Source organism: Vicugna pacos, chromosome 12 (genome assembly GCF_048564905.1).
Source record: "Vicugna pacos chromosome 12, VicPac4, whole genome shotgun sequence".
Lineage (NCBI taxonomy): Eukaryota > Metazoa > Chordata > Mammalia > Artiodactyla > Camelidae > Vicugna > Vicugna pacos.
In genome coordinates, this window is record NC_132998.1 from 56,350,512 (window position 1) to 56,372,280 (window position 21,769).

A 21,769-nucleotide genomic window follows, 5' to 3' on the forward strand; every position below is an offset into this window, starting at 1 on the left:
TGCTCTAAAAAAGTAAGATCTATTTTTAAAAAGCATGCCTGTAGCCAAGAAATCTTAAAAAGGAAAGGAATAGAAGGGATTGCTGTGACTGGCTGACGAGGGTTGTGGATGACTCTTGGGAGGGTTACAAACAAATGACAGAGAAGCCTTAGGCTGAGCTTTTAGTGCATAGGAAACATTTTGCCATGAATTGGCTTCCAAGACAACAGAGGAACGCGTGCCCGCCGCTCCCTGATGCACCGAGAACCACGGCAGGAAGCGCGCTGACAGCACTGGCACTGGCCACGGGCTGATGTGCTTGGTTCTCACCTGGCCAGGGCAGCCTGCAGCTCCTCCTCTTTCTTGGCCAGCTGCATCTTGAGCTCGGCGATCTGGGCCTGCAGCTCGGCGATCTGGTCGCTGAGGTCCGTGGAGTCTCCCTCCAGCTTCCGGCGGGTCTTCTCCAGCTCCTGACGCTGCTTCTCCTCTCTTCGGAGGCGCTCTGGGGAACAAGAACGGGGAGACGCCGACAGAGCCCTGAGTCGCCACCGATTTTTCTGCCTCCAATTCTTATATAAAACACCGAATGTTTGTTACCACAAACCAAACAACCCTGATACCCAGACACCCGACCCAGCTCCTGGACGAAGGGGAAGACATCACCATAAGCGGCCTAGTCCTGTGTCTCTCCAACCCCACCTGCCAGCCTTTCCCACCAGGGAACTCCTCTCCCAAAGTCTGTGTTTGTGTTTCCACTTCTCTCGTTTTCCTTTGAGGCTGTACCTCCCTAAAAATGTAATGCTTAGTTTGGCAGGAATCTGAACTCACAGAAGGGACCTGTCTTGTATGGTTTCTATGGAGTCGGTGCAGCGGGGCCAGGGTCCAAAGGGCTTTACAATTCCTGCTATGACGTCACCTTACATCTCTGTGCCTCATCTGAGTAGTGAGGGTGGAAGACGAGCTACTTCATGAGGCTATTGTGAGGCACAAAGGAGTTGGTGTCTGAAACCAACTTCCAGGCACCCAGAACAGTGCCAGCCCATAAAGCGTGTTCAGTGAGGCGGCTCTTACTCCGTGTCTCACCTTTGTCACAACATTATGACTTTGAGATCTGGCAAGTTAAGGGTCACTGTAAGTGATCCATCCGGGCTCCTGTCTGTGTATTCCACCGTGTGAACACACCCCAACCTATCTGTCCGCCCGACAGCTGGGGGCACCTGTGATGTGTTTGTTGTGTGCCCTCCTGAGAGCACGCTGCCACAACACTTCCTGCCCGGGACACCCAGTGCATATGAACAAGAGGACTGGGCTGCGAGCAAAGCTGCAACCTCACGGGCACTTCTAGATTGTTCTCCAGAGCTGTCCACCCATTTATACTCCCACCGGCAGCATGTGCGTGCTCTGGCTGTCCTACATCTTCGGCAATGCTTGGTGGTGTCAAACTTTCATGTTTGTCACTCCAGTGGGTGTGCTGCTCCAAGACCTCGTGGACGATGCAGTCTTTCAGACTATTCCCAGATGAAGAGATAAGTCTCTGTGTCAGGACCCCTCTTCCCCTTGGCGGCCTGACCCACCTCATCCTGGGAAAAGCCTCCCAGTCACCAGCCAGGGTGCTTTCGTCCCTGCGTCCACGGGGTACTGACAACTGCCCTGTGCACCCGGGCTGCCCACGTCTCAGCAGATGGAGCAGTGGTTTCTCCCTGGAGCTCGGAGGCCCCCAGGGGTCTGAACTGCCCCCATTCCCTGTGGTCAGCCCCTCCCAAGGGGCAGGGAACAGGGGGTCCCCAGACAGCACAGATCAGTGCTTGTGCTGGCTGCCGTGGACCCCAGGGCACAGGAGGATGAAGATAGGTTTGTCACCCTGCCCCACGTCAAGCAATGGCCTCTCGCAGTGCCTGCCTGGCATCTTACAGTACAAACAGCATGTCTGTGCATATTATTTAGTTTAACCCTCACACACTCTTTTGCTGTGTCCCCTTAGAGGCAAGAAAAACTAAAGCTCATGGAGATTAAGTAACAGGTACAAGATGACACAGCAAGTAAGTGGAAGAGGAGGGTCAAACCCAGAACCTCCCAGGAAGTCTTAGAAGCTGGTGAGACACACAGTGCTTGACAACTGAGACGCCAGAGCATGATTCTGAACACTCTTCCCTGAACATCCCTCCCCAACCACAAAGCACTAGTGCCCAGAGGCCCAGACTCCCACAGGGACGGGTGCTGGCCCCCGGGTCCTGAGGGCCATGGCAGCAAGGCCCAGGCTGGCCCCTGGGCAGTGGATGCTCCCCACACGCCCCCCGAGCCCGACAGTTCCCGCCACCATCTTACCCTCCAGGTCGGTGATCATCGCCTCGTGCTTGTTCTTGAGTTTGGCGAGGCTCTTAGATTTCTCCTCCTCTTCCATGAGGTTGGTGGTGAATTCAGCTATTCTGTCTTCCAGCAGCTTCTTCTCCTGGGGGGGGGGGAGGTCAGAGCTGGGTTAGTTGAGTGCAGAACACTTCAGCTCGCTTCAAAGCACGACTCATCAGGTGTTTGGGACTGAATGGAGGGGCAGAGCCTTAAACACTGGATCAATTTCAATGGGCTTTCCTGGATCGAAGAGGTAATTCTGAGAGGTCACTGGCTCCCCTGAAGCAGCTGGGCGAGCTTCCTTGGGGTCCAAAACTGGGCTGCCCAAGCCCCTCCTGGGCCTGCGTTACCCCTTTCTGCTCAGGTAAGGGGAGCTTCTGGGTGACAGGGAGTATTGGTGTGGGAATTCAGGGCAGGCACGACAGCACCACCTTGCCCGTGCTGGTGCCTCCTTCCTCAGCCCACAATGGGCCCCTGCTCCTCTCACTTTCTGCCTTCTGTGGCCACCACTAGAGTCCCAGTCTCGACAAATCAGCATCACTCAGCACAAGCGTCTCGCTCCCTATGGCACAGGGTCCCTGGGTAGGTGTCCTGCCATGTCAACCCAATCACCACACCCTCTGGAGATGGAGGACGACGTCCTGCCCCTGCCCCTCCTTCTCCTCCAATGCAATTCCCAGCTGTCATCTGTCACCAGGCAGACGTGGACGGGGACCCAGCCCGCAGCCAGGACCCTGGAGCCACTCGCCCCCAGCCCCTCCCGCCCCACAGCCCCCACGGCGCACAGCCGGCCTGACCTTGGCCAGCTTGCAGTTCTGGTCCTCCATGATGATCTGGTCCTCCTCCAGCTTCTTCAGCTTGGCCTCAGTGGTCACCTTCTCCAGCTGCAGCTTCTGCCGGGCACTCTCCTCCTCCTCCAGCTGCTCCTCCAGTTCCTACAGCGAAGTCGGAGAGACCGTGAGCAGAGTGCACCCCACGAGCCTGCGGCACAACTGGTACGGGGCCTGGCCCCCACATGTGGGGTCATGGATTTAAAAACTGGGATAAGGGGACACGAACCTGGGTCCAATCATGGGGTCACATGTCCTGACAGGCTTCCTTTAGCTTTCTACCCCCCACCATCTGCTCCGCAGACCAGCGAAGCGAGGACCAAGGAAGGAAATTAAATTGGCTTCAACGCTCCATGGGGCAGAGCTCACCTGACACGTACGTGTTAGAAATAACCGCCCAAAAGAGAAAGCCTCCCCGAGGCTGCCCCCAGGACAAAGGTGCGGCGTTGTCCCCCACAGCACTTGTGACGCCCAGTTCTCTCCCATTCCTGTGTCGCTGCTCCTCACCACCCAGACCCCCGCCCCACCGCTGGGCGGCCCTGCCCCTCTCCTGAGACCTGGATGTTCTGCTGCATCTTCTTCTTCTCGGTCTGCAGGTGCTGGCAGCGCTCCTCCTCCTCCTCCACCCTAGCCTCCAGGTCGTGGCAGATCTCCTCCAGCTCCTGCTTCTTGGCGGTCAGGCGGGCTCGGAGCTCCTCGGCCTCGGCACACAGCTCCGTTTCCGCCTGGAGCTGCTCCTGCAGCTGCAGCTTTTCGGCCATGAGCTGCAAGAACACATGGGAAATATGAACTCCTATGACCTCCTCGAGCCGGCCACCTCTCCAGGAGAGCTGGTCACCTGCACAGGCTCCTGCAGGGAGAGCCCTGTGCTCCAAGGGCAGTTTCCACCCCAGAATGCTTCAGCTCCCAGGCATGTCTAAATATCACACCTTTCATCCTTCGCCACTGCTCTATGAGCTGCTCACCAAGATCCCTAGGAGAAGTGCTGAAGCTGGGCCTTGAACCCATCATTCATGAACTTTCCACCCCATGGGGCAGCTTTCCTACATCATGTAACCCCAAATGGGATATGCAGAGAGATTAACCACCATTTCTCTATAGAAACAGGAAAACATCGCCTTAAAGGCCAAGCATGCTTTGCCTACTCATAGCCAGCAGGTGGCAGCACTACCTGGGCAGCGCCTGCGGACACCCACCTGTGACTGGAGAGTCTCCATCTCCGTGAGCCTGTTCTCAGCAGCTAGCTGCTTCTCCCGCACCTTCACCAGCTCCTCCTCCTTGGCCATCATCTCCTCCTCCTGCCGGCTCACCTGCAGGAGCGGCTTGACCTAGGAGAGGAGACAGAGAAGACTCGCTTAGGGGAAGCTGCCTGTGCAGGTTGAGAGCCACGGGGCAGGTAGGATGCTGCACGGAGGAGGTGCAAATGGGTAGTCTTTCTGGAAGTCAGTCTGGTTCGGTGAGGCATTGGCCTCTGACCCGCTAACTGCATTTCAAGGAAAACGTCCCTGTGTGTATAACAGTGGAAAGTCACTGTTGGAAAAGTAGCCAGATAAATTATGAAACATCTCTAGGGAACAGTATGTTAATGTTTTAAAAATGATGCTTATAAAGGAATTTTAAGTGGAAGATGCAAAACAAGACTGTTTAAACAAGTCAAAGCTCTGTTATTTAAGAATGTGTATGGTTTACACAGCAGAAATGTACCAGGAATGAAAAAAAAGCAAGAATAAATACTGAAACATCTATTCAATATTTATGTTGGCTCAAGGTTGAAGAAATTGTGGGTGAATTTTTATATTCTTGTTTACCCTTCTGTTGGTCCAACTTTTCACAATTACCACAAATTATTTATTAGCAACAAAAGCAGCCTGACCAGCCTTAAAATAATAAAGAGGTTTTTTTCTTTAACGCTAGGGAGGATCCAACCAGCCCTGTGCAGATTCTGACCCACCAATCCCTTGTTTCTGGGCGAGCAACGGCCACACCACGTGGGGCCTGGGGGGTGGTGGGGACTGGACCTCCCGGAGCTGCTCCTGGAGCAGCTCTGGCCCAGCCCGACAGCAGCCCTGGCCTCGACCCTGGACAATGTCCCGGCTCACTCCCCTCTAGACCCCACAGGGCAGGACATGGGGCATGAAGGCAAAGTGCCTGTCCTGAGGCCTGAGCCCCGCAGGAGGCCATGGGAGGCCCACTGGTCCCCTCGGCCACACGGAGGCACCTCCAGACCCACCTTGGTGAAAAGCCGCCACCACTGCCAGTTCCGCAGCTTGAGGTAGGCGGCACAGTTTCTCTGCAGGACCTTCATGGCCGTCAGCTGCTGCTGCCGCTTGGCAAAGGCCCTGTGGGGTGAGGGTCACGGTCAGCACCTCCAAGCAGGGGACAGCTGACCTCCACTCTGATAGTCGCTCCCAGAGGCTTTTGCAAAGGGAATCACCTCTGCCTGGGACACCTCGAGGCAGAAGTGTAGGGAAGGAGGCTGGCTTGGGGTTGAGTCTTTTGGGTGAACCTCGCAGAGGGTGACCAGGGCCGAGGTCACAATCATACACCATCACTTAAGAGATGAGTGAAGTCACTACAGGCCTAAGTCAAGTGCAACTGCTGGTCATTAAGTCCATCTACTGATGGCATCTGCCCACCTTCATGCCACCCACAACCTTGGGGCTTCTGTTTGGCAGGAGAATGGCAGCAGCTGACGTCCTGCAAACAACGCAAACTCACGCTCTGACCCCCAGTGCTCAGAGCTCAGGCTGGAATGGACGCCCCTGAGCACACAGAGGGGCTCAAGGGACCAACGTGCAGTGGCCACCGAGCAGGTGAGCCCGAGTTCCCTAGGAGCTGCTCGGCACTCGAGGACTGCCAGCTCTGGGTGTCATCCCTACGTGAGAGACATAGTGAGGAACTGTGGAGGGCAGGAGCTTTCAGGGCAGGCAGATCCGAACACAGTCACCCCTTCCCACCAGCTCACTTTAAACCCCAGGCAAAAATCCGGGAAGCAGGGGGGCAGGGAAAGCCACGTGGGCCTCCCCAGGCCAACACCTGACTGGCATTAGGGCGAGGGCCCCTAGGCCACAGCTTCCTAAGTGCCCTCCACCACAGGAGAGCTGGGAGGGGCCGGAGTGGGGGGCTGGCTGGGCAGGTGGGTGTCTCGGGACTCACTTTCTGGCCAGGTAGCCCCTGCAGCAGGCCTGGAAGCCAATGATGACGTCGGTGATCTTCAGGTCCCGCTCCTCCTCCAGGTGGGCCAGCACGCCGGCCCGGAAGAAGACCTTGCTCTGGCCAATGCGGTATAGGTTGCTGTCGAGCTCCAGGGCTTTGATCTAGACGGGAAAAGAGCCGGCCACTCACCCCCACCATCCTACCACCACGGAGCCCTGGAGCAAGGCCTCAGCAGGGGCAGGGGCCTCGGGCCGGGGTCAGTCCCTCTGCCCTGCGGACAGCCTTAACCTGATGCAGAGAAAGTGAGGCTGGGGGATGCTGGGCAGGGGGCAGGTGGGCGCCAGCACGGCACAGGGTAACGAGTCAGACTTGCAGAGAAACATAGAATCTCTGCATTGAAGGAACTCTAAAGGTCTCCCCTTCCTCTCTGCCCTGCCCAGCACACCACAGTCACGCTCTAGAAACACCTGGCAGGGTCACCCTCCAAGTACCTAAGCTCACTGCTGCCCCGAAGCCCAGCACTGGCCCCAGCTCTGGCCAGGCCCAGGATCAAACACTAACCAGGTGACCCCAGGCCTAACCTCTGTGAGCCCACATTTCCTCAGCTGAAGAGTGGGAACACCTCCTTTAAGGAAAAGAAAAGTTAACAAAGTAAATAATAGCACCTCCTTCCTAGAAGAGCTGTGGGAATCAAACAAGAAAACGCACAGAAAGCGCTTAGCACGGGGTCTAGGGCTGAATGAACTTCCGCGTGGTTACTATTCCCGAGCTGTTTCAGTACAGTTAACAAGGCTCTCTTGTTAAGCCCACTGGCAAGGGTCTGTCGGTCTGTCTGTCTGCCTGGGAGAGAAGGGATTTAGAACAAGCTCCAAGAGGCAGAGGCTTGAATAAGATAAATGGGATCTGGGGGCCCCTAATGCCCATGAACGGTCCAGGCAGGCCTCAAAGAGGCCCCTGCAGAAGGGAAGATGTGCGGAACAGAAGGCAACATGGGTACCTCCCTCCCTGCATGATGAGCCCAGGCCTCCTGTCTTCCCTGCAGAGCTGGACAGAGGGGACCTGACTGTGCCTGAAGGAGGGACACCCCTCACTGGCCAGCAGCTGAGTCTCCTGGAGAAGCGGTGGTCCAGACCCGAGGTAGAGGCACACCCTCCATCCTTCACGTCTCCTTTCCACCAGCTGATGAGCATCGGAGGGCAGGGAGCCATCTTCTCCCTCCTTTTTCTAGCCTCAGTCTCCCTGTCCCTCAAATGCGTGGCTTTGCACAGAGCAGGTGTTGAATTTTTCTTCCCTTTTCTCTTTCCTCTCCCCACCCCCAGCCCATCCTCTGCTGATTCTCTGGAAAGGATGCAAAGTAAACAAATCAAAAGCTGGCTGCTGACCCTGGAAGCATCAGACAAAGGAGACGCCTGCCTGCAAAGCAGAAAAATGACCAGGTGGGTACAGCCCCAGCTCGGCCACTGAGTCACCATGGGGCCTTCATTCACCCAGTGCCCATTGCCTGTCCAGCACTGGCCCAGGGGTAGGGGGAGAGAGGAAAGGTCCAGAAGCACTGACTCTGGTGGCTTTGGGCCAGTCGCGGTGTCCTGGTTGGGAGGTGCCCTGCCGACCACACCGCACATGAAGATCAGAGGAGACGTGAGCAAGAAAGGACCAGAATGTGCCCAAAAGGAAGGGACCATCTCACACCACATCCTGGCCACGCCACAGCTCTGGCCTCCTCCTCCCAGGCCCGTGCCCACACACCAACCCGAGCACCCAAGTGCTGAGGGGGCTACCACATGGGGCCCCCCGCAGAATCAGAAATGGCGCGTTGGAGGAACCAGGGAGCACGGGCATCGACGGGTCCAGCAGCCATAGGGCACCCAATGCGGGGAGGGGACAGCAGCCCAACTCACCATGAGCACACATGCCTGCTTCCCGTCCATGAAGCCCTTGGGGATGGAATTTGGTGTCAGGATCTCGTATCTGAGGAAGGAATGGGCAGCCGGGTCAGTGTACCCCTTCACTCCACGTGGCCTGCACATTCGTGGGAGGTGAGGGCGCAGCAGATGTGGAACCCTTTTCACAAAGTCTCCTGAGGATGGGGGAACCTTCAGCGAACCATGCCTTGCTCTTTTCTAAGGCTGAACAGCACAAGGAAGGCCTGGTGTTTTCCAGAAAGTGAGTGGAAACTCGGTTGGAATGTTTCAGTCACTTAAGGGTGAGCCTCAGCGTGGGCTTACTAACTGCTAATCGCCCAGCACCTGTGTCTGTAACCCCAGAAGACCATGCCCACCTCTTCCCTGGGATGCTGCAGGGAACCACTAATCAACGGGGTGGTCCACAAAATTAAACAGAGGGCTGCAACACGATAGCAGTTTCCACTAAACACAGTCATTAGGCAAATAGGCCAGTGCCACCAATGTCCCTCCCTGCACACACAGCCGATTTCCGTTTCCATAAAGTTCCTTTAATGCCCAAGTCTCTAACTGAGCCTCCTTAATTTCTCTTCACAGCTCCTCTAACTGCAGCAAACAGCCCCAGGCCCCTGAGGTCACTAGGAGTGAAAGCCAGCAAGAAAACCATCATCTCAGCGAAAAAACCGGGACATCCCTTCTCACAGGGAGGGTGGCATGGAGGACCGTGTGAGGAGCCAGCTGGACCTCAGCTCAGCGTGGACAAGGAAACGGCTCCCCAACCCAAGGCCCCTGCTGGAGAGCAGCCTGGCCACTGGCACGAGAGGCCGGCCGCAGGCCCTGCTCACCTCTGCCGGAACTCCTGGAAGACCACGCGGTTGGGGAAGCCCTGACGGCAGATCCGGATGCCCTCAAGGACCCCATTGCAGCGCAGCTGGTCCAGCACCAGATGGGGGTCCAGCTTGCCAGCCTAGAGGAGAAAAGACACGCATGTGGTCTTGCTCCTGTGCCGAGGAGCTGATGGAGAAAGGGTGGGCCCCTCTGGATACAGCAACCCAAAATCCCCAGGAGCTGGGAGTCACTGCCACCTGTAGGTTTTGTTTTGTTTTAATTATCGGGGTTTAATTTTAGTTTCTTTTTTTTTTTTTCTTTTTACCCCCATAGGTTTCGACAGCTCAGTCAGGCTGATCCAGGTCTGGGAGCAGTGGAAACACAGCCTATCTCCTAAAAGCGCCCGAGCCACCCTGCAGAGGGACTTGACCAGGGGCTCTGCGTGCTGGGGGAGGAAGCGTTTCTCCTTTGGGAGACAGACGAGGGCTGAGCGCCCTGCACTGTGCCCACCCCGCACATGCCACCGGGCGGCCGCACCTTCTTCTCGTGGTTGGGGATGATGCAGCGGACGAAGTTGGGGTTGGTGTTCCTCAGCGTGGCCATCAGCTTGGCCAGCTGCTCCTTGTAGAGCTGCCCCACGGTGCGGAACATGCCCTTGCGCGTCTTGAAGGCCCCGGGCATCGCCGTCTCCGACATGCCGGCCACCTGGTCCAGGCCGATGATACGGTCCACTGCAGAGACCACGCAAAAGCACGTGAGTGCCCAGGTCCAGATGGAGGCGGAGGGGCGGGAAAGACAGACAGACATCAGGATGGAAGAGGAGACTACCAAACAGCAGACCTCTTCTACTTGGAGTCTACACAGCGGGCTACGATCACCTCTAAACGTTGAGCGAACTTGACCTTGTGAGCAAGGAGCAGGCAGCAGAAAAAGGTTTGGGAAGACCGCAGAGCCACTAAGAGGGGGCAGCGCATTCCGGAAGGCTGCTCCACATTCACATCGCCTGTCTCAGCCACCCTGGGCAGCTCCTAACCCAGAGACACAACAGGGCCAAGAATGCATCGGGGAGCAGTGAGTCAAGCTGGTCCCCTCGCCTGGCTCAGCGGTGCTGTTCAAACTTGATTTGCAGGAATCCTGCAGCCCATGGGGTCACATTTGAAAAAAGCAAATCAGCATCCTGAATTCACGTGGACCTTTACCCGAGCACGCCGGGCCAAGTCAGAAGGCGAGGGCTCAAAAGCTACTTGGCCATCGCCTGCAGGGCTCTGGGTGACTCCCTTTCTGTCTGCACCCCCCACGCAGACCTCCCTACATCAGGGACCTAGAGCATGAGCGTTGTCAAAGCAGAGAGTTCCAAAGGACCACTGCTGACCATGACTGCCCCAAGGTCGGTGGTTCCTTCTCCCTCTCGAGTCTTGCTTTGTCCCCGAGCTCACGGGTCTTTATCGTTTAAACCAGCCTTCTCAGGAAGCAGCCCTCATCACCGTGGCTCATGCCCAGAGCAATGAAGTGAACTGCTTCCCCCAAGGAGAAAACAAAACAACCAACAAACTCAAGCAAGGTGGCCAGTGATTTGAGGTCAGTCTTAAGCAAGAGCCAGCATTAAATTTGAAGTCTTCCGTTGCAGGATGCAAAAGAATTCTGTGACAAAGTCGGTTTCCTATTACTTTGTGGCCAGATCTGTTATTTTATTTGAAGACAACAAATGGAACAGTTGCTCAAGAGGGAAGCCGGGGTGATGGACCCGATGAACCCATCAGTTAAAACGAGAGGCATCTGGACTTCATGCGGCCACTGCAGGGCCCCTTGGACTGGCTACCAAAGGTGTCCTGGGGGTGGGTGGCTTGTGAAGGCCACTCAGGTCACCCAGTGGGAGGTCAACTATGCCCCATAATGACTGGTCACTTCACGCGAGTGTGTCCTGCCCCCAGGAGGCCCCACCCAGGAGCAGGTTCCTGCTGGGCGACTGCTGCACAGACGCACAGGTGCCCTTTCAGCTTCTAGGTTCACACACACACACACGCAACAGCCCTCATGCTGAGACATGACCGTCATCCAAGCAGTGAGATGCTGTCGTCACAAGGGGGACTTCTGAAGACGGTATGGATTATCAAACAATTTTTTTTTGCCCTTTAAGATCTTTAACACAAAGTCCCCAATCTCCAAACACAGCCACTGGTGTGCCTGGTGTTCTACCGGAGGCCTGCGATGGGGTGCGGGAGGAGCCCGTCCACAAGCCCGGGGCAGAGACCAGGGAAGGGGCAGCGTCGGGCAGGAGCAGCCACGGGGAAGAAAGCTCAGCAGAAGCATCTGTCACACAGCCTTGGAGGCGCCACACACAGGAGGCCACGCCGGGCGGCCAGTCACCTGGTTCTAGGTGGAGGATAGGAAAGCGCTGATAGAAATAGGCTCTCTGGGTGCTCTGCATCTCTGCAACAGAGAGGTTAAAGCAAAACCCAGGCAGAAGGAAAGAGGAGACAGCAGAAAGAATGAAAAGAATGATTTCTGGAGCTACCAGCCGACCAAAGAGAGGCAGGAACGCAGGGAGGAGCAGGACGGGAGTCTGGGTGGCCTGGCGCTGGGCTGTCGGGCAACTCCCAGCCTAGGAAAGAGCCTGGCTCATTCGTGGCCACAGAGCCAAGAGAAGGCCTCGCCTGAGAGGAAGCGTCCGAGCAGCATATGCTCAAGGATGCTCAGGGCTCAAGGACACTTGGGGCTCAAGGGCAGGGTGACCCTTGGGGTTGCAGAGCCCACGCTCCTGGGAGCTGAGCAGACAGAGACCCGCCAGCCTGCATCCAGGGGAGACACGCCCTTGCCCTGCACTGCGCCCACCCCCAGGGAGGGAAGAGGCCCGGCCACGGGGAGGGGATTGAGGGCCAAGGGCGTACCATCCTTCCACAGCTCTGAGACGAACTTGTCGGAGGACTGGTGCAGCAGCGTGGCGATGTTGTCGTTCAGGGGGTCCATGTTCTTCATCAGCCACTCGTCTGCTTTGTAATCCACCTGCAAGATCGGAGCATCCAAGTCACGGGCTGCCCTGGGGACACCGGCGCACAAGCGCTGAGGACAAGCTGAGCCCACGTGCGGAAATGCTAAATGCCGCGAAGACGCCTCGACCTGGCAATTCATCCCCAAGAAAGACATGACAAGTGACAAGGGCAGAGGCCACCACAGGATGTTCTCTGCATCGTGACGTGAGAGAGAAAAAGCTTAAACCACGCAAATGCCCAGCAAGCAGGGGACTGGCGAAGAAAACTGTCGCAGCTACACAATACAATATTCTGGGTTTTAACTTTTGTATGGTAATATGAATGCAAGGGAAAAAATCCTAATATTTCTTTTTAGTAACAAGTAGTTTTTGTTTTTACTTTGTCTTTTCAGGATGTCCAGTTGTCTCTGAGCATGTGCTATTCTTATTTTCTTGAAAATACATCTTTTCTTTTTTTTTTCAAATTAGGAAATACACTCTTAATCACATCTATAATGTGACATTATATTTTTTAACAACAGAGCCCCAGGCCGCCATGGCCCCCTTCCTAACCCCCACGGCGGTCACCGCGCTCTTGGCCCTGGGCCTTTCCCAGCCCCTTGCTGCAGGTTCCCCGCACACACCCCTGTCAGTGACGGGGTGCAGGATGGCGGCTTCGTCTTCCCTAGGAGCAGAGCTACCTCTGGGAGATGACAAGCCCGAGCCAGGTGTCTTGGCCACCTGTCCCCCAAGCAGAGCCAGCATCCTTGTCCTTTTAGCTGCCGCCCAGCAGCAGCCCAGGCTGGATACACACAGACAGTTTCACCGCTCAGGTCCCCTGATGGGCTTTCGAGTGAGCCCGGTGTTTTGCATCATCAATACTGCAACAAAAGCCCCCTGCATTTCCAGCAAAGGTGGAAGTGGATGTGGGGGTTTGGGCAGCATTACTTTAGCTACTAGAAAAAGAGGTTTAACAACAGGTACTTTAAAGTCAAGAGTGGCTTCAGCAGCCTTAGGAGACAGAAGAGCGAAGCAGGGGGTGCCGAGCAATGCGGCGCCACGTGCGGCAGCGGCAGGCGAGGACCACAGGTGGCTTGGGAGCAGCACTGTGAAATCACAAGTCTCTCCTCACCGATGGTCACTGACGGCGAGACTGGGCCAGCCCGTCTCGTCACACATCTGAGTGCAATTATTAGACACTCCATGCAAGGAACACAACTTGCTGAGAAAAACCAGCGTTAGTCTAAGCATGAACCTCTACAGACTCAGGACAGCCCTGTGCAGTTAGGTTCCAGTCCCAGGAACAAGCCAGCTAGGGGACGTGTGCCAGATGAGTGGGAAGGCAGTTCTGCCGTTACTGGCTGGTGGCCTTGAAAATAAAAGGACATCTACGAGAATGGCTATAACCCACAGGGCTGCACCACCACCCACTGCCACCTTGCAGATGTTATAGCGTATCTGGGGACATTTCTGGTTGTCCCAAGTAGGGAGGCCACTACTGACCCCTGGTGGGGAGAAGGCAGGGATGCTGCTAAACATCCTACAAAGCTCAGGACAATGTCTCACAATAAAGACTGACCTGGCCCCTGTCTGCAGTTGGAGACTGGGAGGCCCCACCCCACAGCACTGACTGCGCAGCCTGGGTTTCACAAGCTCCTTTAACAGACCTTACCCCATACAGCAGTGGTCACCCTCATTTTCCAGACGAGGCAACCAAGGCTCAGAGAGGTTAAGGAAACCACCCAAAGTCACACAGTAGCGGAGCTCTAATTCAGACTCCAGAGGCCCTGCCTTTAGCTCAGCTCTCACCTCCCCACCTGCAAAACTCCCCTAATAATGGTTCACAAAATGAGATCAGCCTGAGTATCCTACCGATTGTTGCAAGCTTCTAACAATGTAAACGGTGACACGCTTTGCAAGGTGGTGGAGTCACGTGAATGCTGGATATCCCCTCCAGGAACATTAACGGATAAGTAACAGGACCAGAATATTGAGCTCCTGCCCCTACCACACGGCTCACAGTCTTAGGATCATCTCTATGTCTCTCGAGATGGTCCCGCCGGCACCTTCGCCAGTGTGCGCTCTCCTCACCTTGCCAGCATAGTGGATGATGCAGAAATCAGCTTTGTCCTTCAGCTGCTTGGGCTTCTGGAACTTGGGGTGGGTGCCCTGCTCCTGCATCACCTTCTCCACAAAGCTCTTGTCAGTAGCTTTGGGGAACCAGCACTCCTCGTCCAGCAGGGCCAGGATGCCAGGGGGGCCTGCCTGGAGGAAGCACAGCATCACAAGGGTGAGCTCGCTGTGGGAACCACCCATTTTTGCCCTTGTAAGAGGCCAAAGCCTGGTTTTCAGAAAACCCAGAATCTCTCCAGAAGGTGGGAGGTGCTGCCCACACAGTGAGGGGAAGTAAGGAACATTATTGAAAGTATTCAATTCTAGTTTAAAAAGAAAGTTCTGGGGTCTAGGCTATGACCCACACACCTTAACCCAATGATCCATCACAGGGTTCTCCAATTAGTGCACTGGAGACCAACTGGTGGGCTTGATGGGCCTTGCAGACCCCTGACCCACATCCCAGAGGCTGCCCTTAACAGGTGCCCCGGCCCCTGGAGCCCCTCTGGACCCCGTCCCACACGCTGTGTCCGCCTGGATATGTGGTGACACGTGACATTCAGGACAAGCCTCTCAAGGAAGAGGTGCCCCAAACCCCCAACAGCCTTCTGTACACCGAATTTATAAAACAAGAGAGCCGACTCAGACACTGTCTGAAGACACTGGGGCCTGCAGGGACTGGCTGCCCAGCCTGGATGATCTTTGGAAAACGCAACTGATTAAAAAACACTCATCACAGAAGGAAATCGTTTCATGTTAGGGTTATGGGTAATTTCAACCTCAGAGGGGCAGAGGGTGAGGCCCGGATGAGGCCCCGCAGGTCCGGCTCTTACTGGCTTTTCAATGAGGTCGATGCAGGGCTGCAGGTCCAGGCCAAAGTCGATGAAGTTCCACTCGATGCCCTCGCGCTGGTACTCCTCCTGCTCCAGGATGAACATCGTGTGGTTGAAGAGCTGCTGCAGCTTCTCGTTGGTGTAGTTGATGCAGAGCTGCTCGAAGGAGTTCAGCTGCGGGAGGGAAAGGAGGTCAGAGAGACGGCCGCCCCGCCCTCGGGAGGGAAGGAGCGGGGCCTGGGAAGCACCTCCTCGGGCCTCTCCAAGCTGCCCCCTTTGGGCCTCCCCTCCCCTACCCAGCAGCAGGGGCCCCCCTGCTGGGGCCCGAGGGCCTCCAGGAGTTGACTAAAGCCCCTTATAGCAGAATTACGCTTTAAAATGCATAAAATCAATTCCAAAAGAAAGCAGTTATGTTGAAACGTAATTATCAAAATGTTACAACAGAGGGACACATCCTGCTTCTTTATGACCAAGCACAAGCCGTGGGCTTAATAACTTCCAGAAATTCGAGGTAGAAATTAATGTAAATGATGTGACAACATCTTTGCAACGACTGCTCTGACGTGAACACGTCTGGTTTCTACTGCAGACGGGTCACGGGCACTGCAAACACACCTGTGGTCTGTGTGCGCTGCTCAGGCCACTGATGGAAACACTGTGTCATTTCAATGACAGTTTAGTGTAAACCTTTCTCTTTATACTTATTTTAAAGACTTAAAAAACATAACATTAATGTTATATATTTAATACATAAATATATAAATATTTATAAAAATATATAAATATATCTATACATATTTTTAAATATTTATAAAAAATAAAGAGGTAATTTTCTCCACCGAAGTTCATGGTTCCTCTGAAATTGGCCATGGACCCCAGGTTAAGAACTTCTGGTCTCCTGTAAGGATCAGTTTTTCTTACCTGACCTCAAAGCCTTTATGGGCAAGGACCATGTCTTGTCCCAACACTCAAAATAAATTTCTGAGAATAAGTAATCAATAAATCAACAGAAAGCCCCTGCCCGTGTGGCCTCCTGGAGCACCATCTAGAAGGTCCCATTCCCACCAGCATTTCTGGTTGGGAAAGGGCATCTGGTTTTAGCTTAAAATACACCCAACTGGTATCTCCTGTCTCCACGCAAGAAAGGAGATGACTGGCTGGAATTATCTGGGACCACAGGAAAGAGGCTTCTGAGCCCAAGGAGAAGGCAGCCTGGAGGTTAAGGAGGCGGGAGGGGGCACGAGGGAAATGCTCACATCAAAGATTTCAAAGCCAGCGATGTCCAGGATCCCGATGAAGGAGGCACCCTGCCTCTTGGTCTTGTCCAGAGCCTTGTTGATGCGCAGCACCAACCAGCGGAACATGCGCTCGTAGGTGGCCTTGGCCAAGGCCTCGATGGCAAAGTCAGCCTGGGGAGAACCAGGGGTGGGAGTCAGATTCAGGGAGCCTTTACGCCCTCATTCCCTTTGCCCCAATAATGTCACCTGTGGGGCCCACCTCAGGGAAACAGCCCTAAAGATGGGGGAAAAGCTTCATGCACAAATATGTTCACTGCAGGGTTATTTATAACAAACAAACCAACAACCTACATATGCAACAATACAGGCACAGCCAGCTCAGACATCTAGAAAGGCCTTTTTAAAGCAATGGGATGTAGTGAAGCATCTACGGAAGAATCAAAAACATCTCTGAGATTTGCTTCAAGTAACACAGGTGGGGGAGCAGGGAGATCCAATCACCACGAGCCAAGACTGCCCGTGAGTCATAATTTCTGAAGCCGCCTGTGTGATGGGCATGGGGCCCGTTACACTAGCGTCTCATTTCGCAAATGCTCAGAAAATACCATAGTCAAAAAATCAAGGGGACAATTTTAAGTTTAAAAAAGAAAGAAAGAAAGAAAGAAAACAAGGAAGAAAAGGCCTTGGGAGAAAGAAAGAGCCCCCACAGTCGTCACTGGGTAGGACGGCAACTTTTTCCCTTGTCTATACAGGCTTTTATGTATTTTCTGAATCTTAAGTGTCCGTGTACTATTTTCATAATGAAAAAATAAAGCTGCTTTAATCGTCAGAGAAATGAACAGTTGGTTATAATTATGCCTGCTGTCTTCTGAAAACAACATCCCTGGCTTTGGAGGGATGGCCCTGCAGAATCAGCTGTCAGTCACTGGTGTGAGGCATGGCCCATGGCACTCTGGTAGAACCAGGTGATTTGAACTTCAGAGCATTTTTGAGAGACGGGAGCAGCACCTTAAAAATACCCAGCACCAGTGTCCTGAGAGAACTAGAAACCACCAACAGAAGCCTTGCTGGGAGGGACTGAGCTCCTGGGGCGGCGGGCACGTGCGTGCTGCCCAGAGTCCTGCCCGTCTCTCCCCACGTGCGGCAGGACAGCAGGTGGCGGAGAGACAGCTGCTTGGCCTGGGCTCTCAGGATGGCGGGGGCCGCTGCCCTGGCACCAGGATGGGTCCTGCTACAGACACGCCACGCGCTTGCTTTGCTTTATAACAGAACAGGACACCCCTGCATCTCTGCCAACCAACCAGCCTCAACATCGACTCAAGGAGGGAGGCACAAGGCAGCCTAGAGGCCCCAGCCAGGGACGGCCCTTTCTAGGCGGGGGCCTGGACCCTGGGGCCAGCCTTCTCGTGTTCTCTGTGGGGGTAACACCACCTTGCTCTCCACGGTGCTGTGAGGCCTGAAAGAGGGAACCTATGTGACAGTGCCTAACACAGCGAAGGCCCAGCGCTGGCCTCAATCTGGCTGCTTGGTGGCCCTCCCAGAGGAGGCAGCCCGATACCCGGCCAGAGGGCTCACCTGCTCCTTCGTCTGCGCCTTCTGGACGTAGTCCCGTCCCACCTTGATGCGCGGGGTGAGGATTCCTCTGGTGAAGTCGGTCACGTTGATACCCAAGAGGTGGGACACTTTTTGAGCAGCTAATATGTTTCAAAGAGCAAGGAGGGGAGGATTAAAAGGTTTTAATTAAACCCGAGAGAATCAGTTCCTCTGCTCAAGGTGGGAAAGTTGTGGTAACTGAGCGATTGTTACCAGGACAACAGACCGGCCCATCCTCGGCAGGACATGGGACAGTGGGCTCTCCCCTAAGACAGGCCCGCAGGAGTGGCAGGGAGGCCCATGTCCTAGCTAGGGGCCCAGCACCGGTTCCTCTGCACACCCCGGGCCACGTCCTGAGTGTGAAAGGGGGTCCTACCCACTAGCAGGACTGACAGCAGGCAGTCTGTCCTGCTCCCAATGTAGGGGATGGAACAGGACAGTCCCACAGGGGTATCTTTTACAATCCACACACCCGTGCATCACATTTTTTTCAAAAGTCCCTAACAAGGGCACATTAAGACTTAACTTGGGATCACGTGCAGTGACCCAAGGGAATTGCAGTGGCCAAGGAGATGCAGTGATGACAGGGTTCCATGACCCTAACAAGTTCACGGGCAAGGCCAGCGCCAGCAGAAATGACTGACTTACTGAGACAGTTGGTCTGGTCTCAGAATGAACGAGGGAAACCCTGGTCCAGGGGACTGTGGGTTTTCTAACTCATGCCAATGCCTGCTCCATGGAGCAGGAGCAGGGGCGTGTTTGCATGTGTTTTACAGAAAACAGAGTGACAGGCAGCTGCAAACACACATTAAATGAAAGCGAGAGAGGAGCATCCGGAATTTCCCCAAGACTCCCCTGTCTCCTGAGCCCGTCCACGCGCAGGCGCACGGGGTACCTGTGTTGTCGGGCATGGACGCCTGGTCGGTGTTGCGCTCCTTCTTGAAGACGATGTTGCCGAGCTGCAGGACTCCTGAGATGACCCGCAGCAAGCCTTCAGGTGCAATCAAAGGCGGCTCAGAAGCAGGCAGGGGGTGGCATAAGCCCCTGAGGGGGCGTGACTCCCCCAGGGGCTCTCAGGCAAGACAAGCCATGCAGGGACACCGGGGCACCAGGCCGTGGCCTACAGCACATCTCCAGGGCCTCTGGCCGACCTCAGCGTGGGCAGCCCTAGGCTTAGATACAAGCTCCATGAACACTCCTGACGCTTCTAAATCCCAGCTGAGGATGTGCCTCTAACCCAAGGCCCACGGCTTTGCTTTTATAAATAAAGTTTTACTGGAACACAACCATGCCTATCCATTGACATGCTATCTGTAGGGAAGCAAAGGTGGCCCCGACCGTAACTCTAGAGAATGGGGTGCACTCTCCCCAACCCCCAGTCTTCCTACCATAAAGCCCCAAGGCCCTCCTCGCCCTCCTTCTAGAGACACGAGAAGACACAGGCATGCTCCCCACTGCTATTCACTCTGGGCTTCACCAGGGTGGAGACCCCAGCCCCAGCCCCTTCCACACTTGGCCGGGGCAAGCAGGAATGTTCCATTTTCAGCCAATGGCAAGGGCAAAAGTGGTGGACCAGACCCTGGGCAGACATGAACCTGTCCTCCACTCCCCTTTCCTCCCAGGTGACACAGCCGAGAACAATCACGAACCTCACCTCTGAGGGACCACCTCCCACCCACAGAAGGCCTTCCTCATGGGACCCCACAGACTCCCTGTGGGCCAACGCCCAACCTCCCGCCTCCCCCACCACCCACAGGAGGGCCAGCCCGTACCCATCTGCTCCTCGTCTGGGATGCCCATGATGCGCATGGCCTCCATGGTCTCCTGGAACATGTCCTTGTCCTGCTGCCCGGGGATGGTGACATGCCCGTTGGACAGGAAGCGGTATTTGTTGTACGGCTCCAACAGGAGATCAGCTGTGGGGCGTGGAGGGCAAGGTTTAAGGAAGGTCAGGAGGTGTTGGAACCAGAGGCTGCAGTCAATACCACAACCTCAAAGGTGTGGGAGACCGAGAACCCGAAATACCCCAGAAATGGGGGAAGAGTCAGGAACGCGGACTCTCCCAGGCATGTGAGACGGGCACGCAAGTAGCCCGAGGGCATCAGGCCCCTGCGGGCCACATCTGCACGGTGACCTGCCCTGGCTTTCTCTGGAGTGATTGGAAACGGAGGCTGAGCCCTCAGCTGGCCCAGGAACAGAAGTGATGCTCAACCCTCCTCCCCGACCCAAGGCCAAGACTTCACTTCCCAGCTGCAGCACGTGGCTGGGTTGTGGGGAGAGCCCCCGCACCCGGCAGCCCCCAGTCAGGCTGCCGGCCCACTACTCACTCTTCAGGTGCTCTCCAGCCCCAGACAGCAGGTAGTAGAAGATGTGGAAGGTCCGCTCTTCCTTGGCTTGGCGGATGGCACGAGATTTCTCCAGCAGATCTTTGCGAACGTTAAGGAACCGTGCATGCTGGAGGGAAGGCCGCCCCCAACTCTCCCCGACCCCGTCAAAGCCGCGGAACTTCACCAGCAGAACATGGCAAAACCAGACAAAGGAAAACTACCTTGGCTCTATTCTTCAAGGGGCGTGGCCTGTCCAAACAGCAGCCCTCCCACTTGGGAGCCCTGTCTACTTAAAGGGCCCCCCATCCACAAGAGAACGGAGATCATAACACTTCCACCAGCACAGGCTTAACGCTGGAGAGAAATGCAGTTGCAGCCACCCAAGCTCCGCCCCTCTGGGAACCACACTGGATGCTCTTCAATTGTTCCATCCCATTCTAAGCTGAACTTTCGTCCGCCCATAAAGAAAAACCTGAGCTCTGAGCTGAGTTCTCAATGAGCTCATCCTGGTCCTCTTCCCACTGCCACAGATGAGGTGTCATAACAGGTCCATAAAGGGCAAACTTCTGGAATCATGAAGCAGCGCTTCTCCATCAAGGTCACGCCCCTCCCCTCCAGACCCAGAACACTTACTACAATTAACCACAAGGATACAAGTCTCAATGTTGGCTCCAACGATATAGCCATTGACGTCAAAGTTGATGCGAATGAACTTGCCCTAAGGAAAGACGGAGGAAGAGATCAGAGACCCCAGCCTCTAGCGCTACTGCAGTGGTACAGCCTGGTGGCCAGGGCCCTGCACCCCGAGCACCTGGGTACTCAGGACTCAGAAGGGCCACACGGCTGGAGCCCAGACCAGCTCCAGTGTGGCCCAAGTTCCTCCAAGGAGAAGAAGAGGAAGCCAGCTATCTGGAAGTGTTCCTCCCTGGCTGATGGTTACAGCAGGACAATCAGAGGACCAGCAGGAAGTCCCCACTGCCTGGCTGGCTTTGCCACCTGAGCTGGAGAAGCTCCTGATGCAGGTACGCACAACCGGAGCACCGCCCAGCCTACTGTATGTATGCAGCAGGCCCAGGAAGCACCAGGTCCGCCACTTCTCTGCATTTGAGACATGAGCACCCGTGGGAAGGCGCCAGGCACCAAGGCTCTGGGTGGGAGCATCCTCCCCAAAAATACTGGCACTCACAAATCGCGAGGAGTTGTCATTCTTGACGGTCTTGGCGTTCCCGAAGGCCTCCAGGATGGGGTTGGCCTGCAGCAGCTGCCGCTCCAGTTCACCCTGGAAAGGAACCCAGAAGTGCAGTGAAGGCTAGGCAGCGGCTCGGTCTGGCAGATCTGCTCTTGCTCTGCCAGGCAGCAGGGAGGGCGGCAGGGCTGTGTCCACACACGCAACGCGCCAGGGACGGAGGCTTCCAGAGGGGCTCCGGCCACACCAGCCTCGGCCTGGTCCCTGGGTCACTCCAGAGCGACCTTCCCGCCAGGTATCTGGAAACCTTGACTGATTTGAATTCACTTCCCTGGACTGACCACCCAGCGGCCCTAGAAAGGGAAAGAGGGCGGCCCGCCGGCTCTGGGGACCTGGCACAATGGCCCAGATCAACCCTGGAGGACAGTGAGGAAGCAGCACGTGAACCAAGAAGAAACACAGGCACCATTCC

At 55.5% G+C, this 21,769-nt stretch overlaps 1 protein-coding gene across 2 annotated transcripts in view; it reads right to left on the bottom strand.

The window, feature by feature from the left end:
- Nucleotides 1-21,769, bottom strand: part of MYH9 (myosin heavy chain 9) — an 87,829-nt gene that overhangs the window by 12,951 nt on the left and 53,109 nt on the right. For both annotated transcript variants that reach the window (XM_072973443.1, XM_072973444.1), the window contains 20 exons: nucleotides 21,298-21,390; nucleotides 20,766-20,829; nucleotides 20,112-20,210; nucleotides 19,557-19,700; nucleotides 18,680-18,775; nucleotides 17,767-17,885; nucleotides 16,210-16,362; nucleotides 14,954-15,127; nucleotides 14,100-14,273; nucleotides 11,929-12,043; nucleotides 9,578-9,771; nucleotides 9,058-9,179; nucleotides 8,210-8,279; nucleotides 6,312-6,472; nucleotides 5,386-5,494; nucleotides 4,352-4,483; nucleotides 3,713-3,919; nucleotides 3,123-3,260; nucleotides 2,305-2,428; nucleotides 310-481 (listed from right to left, as the gene is read on the bottom strand). In XM_072973443.1, the coding sequence (XP_072829544.1) occupies nucleotides 310-481; nucleotides 2,305-2,428; nucleotides 3,123-3,260; nucleotides 3,713-3,919; nucleotides 4,352-4,483; nucleotides 5,386-5,494; nucleotides 6,312-6,472; nucleotides 8,210-8,279; nucleotides 9,058-9,179; nucleotides 9,578-9,771; nucleotides 11,929-12,043; nucleotides 14,100-14,273; nucleotides 14,954-15,127; nucleotides 16,210-16,362; nucleotides 17,767-17,885; nucleotides 18,680-18,775; nucleotides 19,557-19,700; nucleotides 20,112-20,210; nucleotides 20,766-20,829; nucleotides 21,298-21,390 (2,660 nt within the window). The remainder of the gene's footprint in view (nucleotides 1-309; nucleotides 482-2,304; nucleotides 2,429-3,122; nucleotides 3,261-3,712; nucleotides 3,920-4,351; nucleotides 4,484-5,385; nucleotides 5,495-6,311; nucleotides 6,473-8,209; nucleotides 8,280-9,057; nucleotides 9,180-9,577; nucleotides 9,772-11,928; nucleotides 12,044-14,099; nucleotides 14,274-14,953; nucleotides 15,128-16,209; nucleotides 16,363-17,766; nucleotides 17,886-18,679; nucleotides 18,776-19,556; nucleotides 19,701-20,111; nucleotides 20,211-20,765; nucleotides 20,830-21,297; nucleotides 21,391-21,769) is intronic.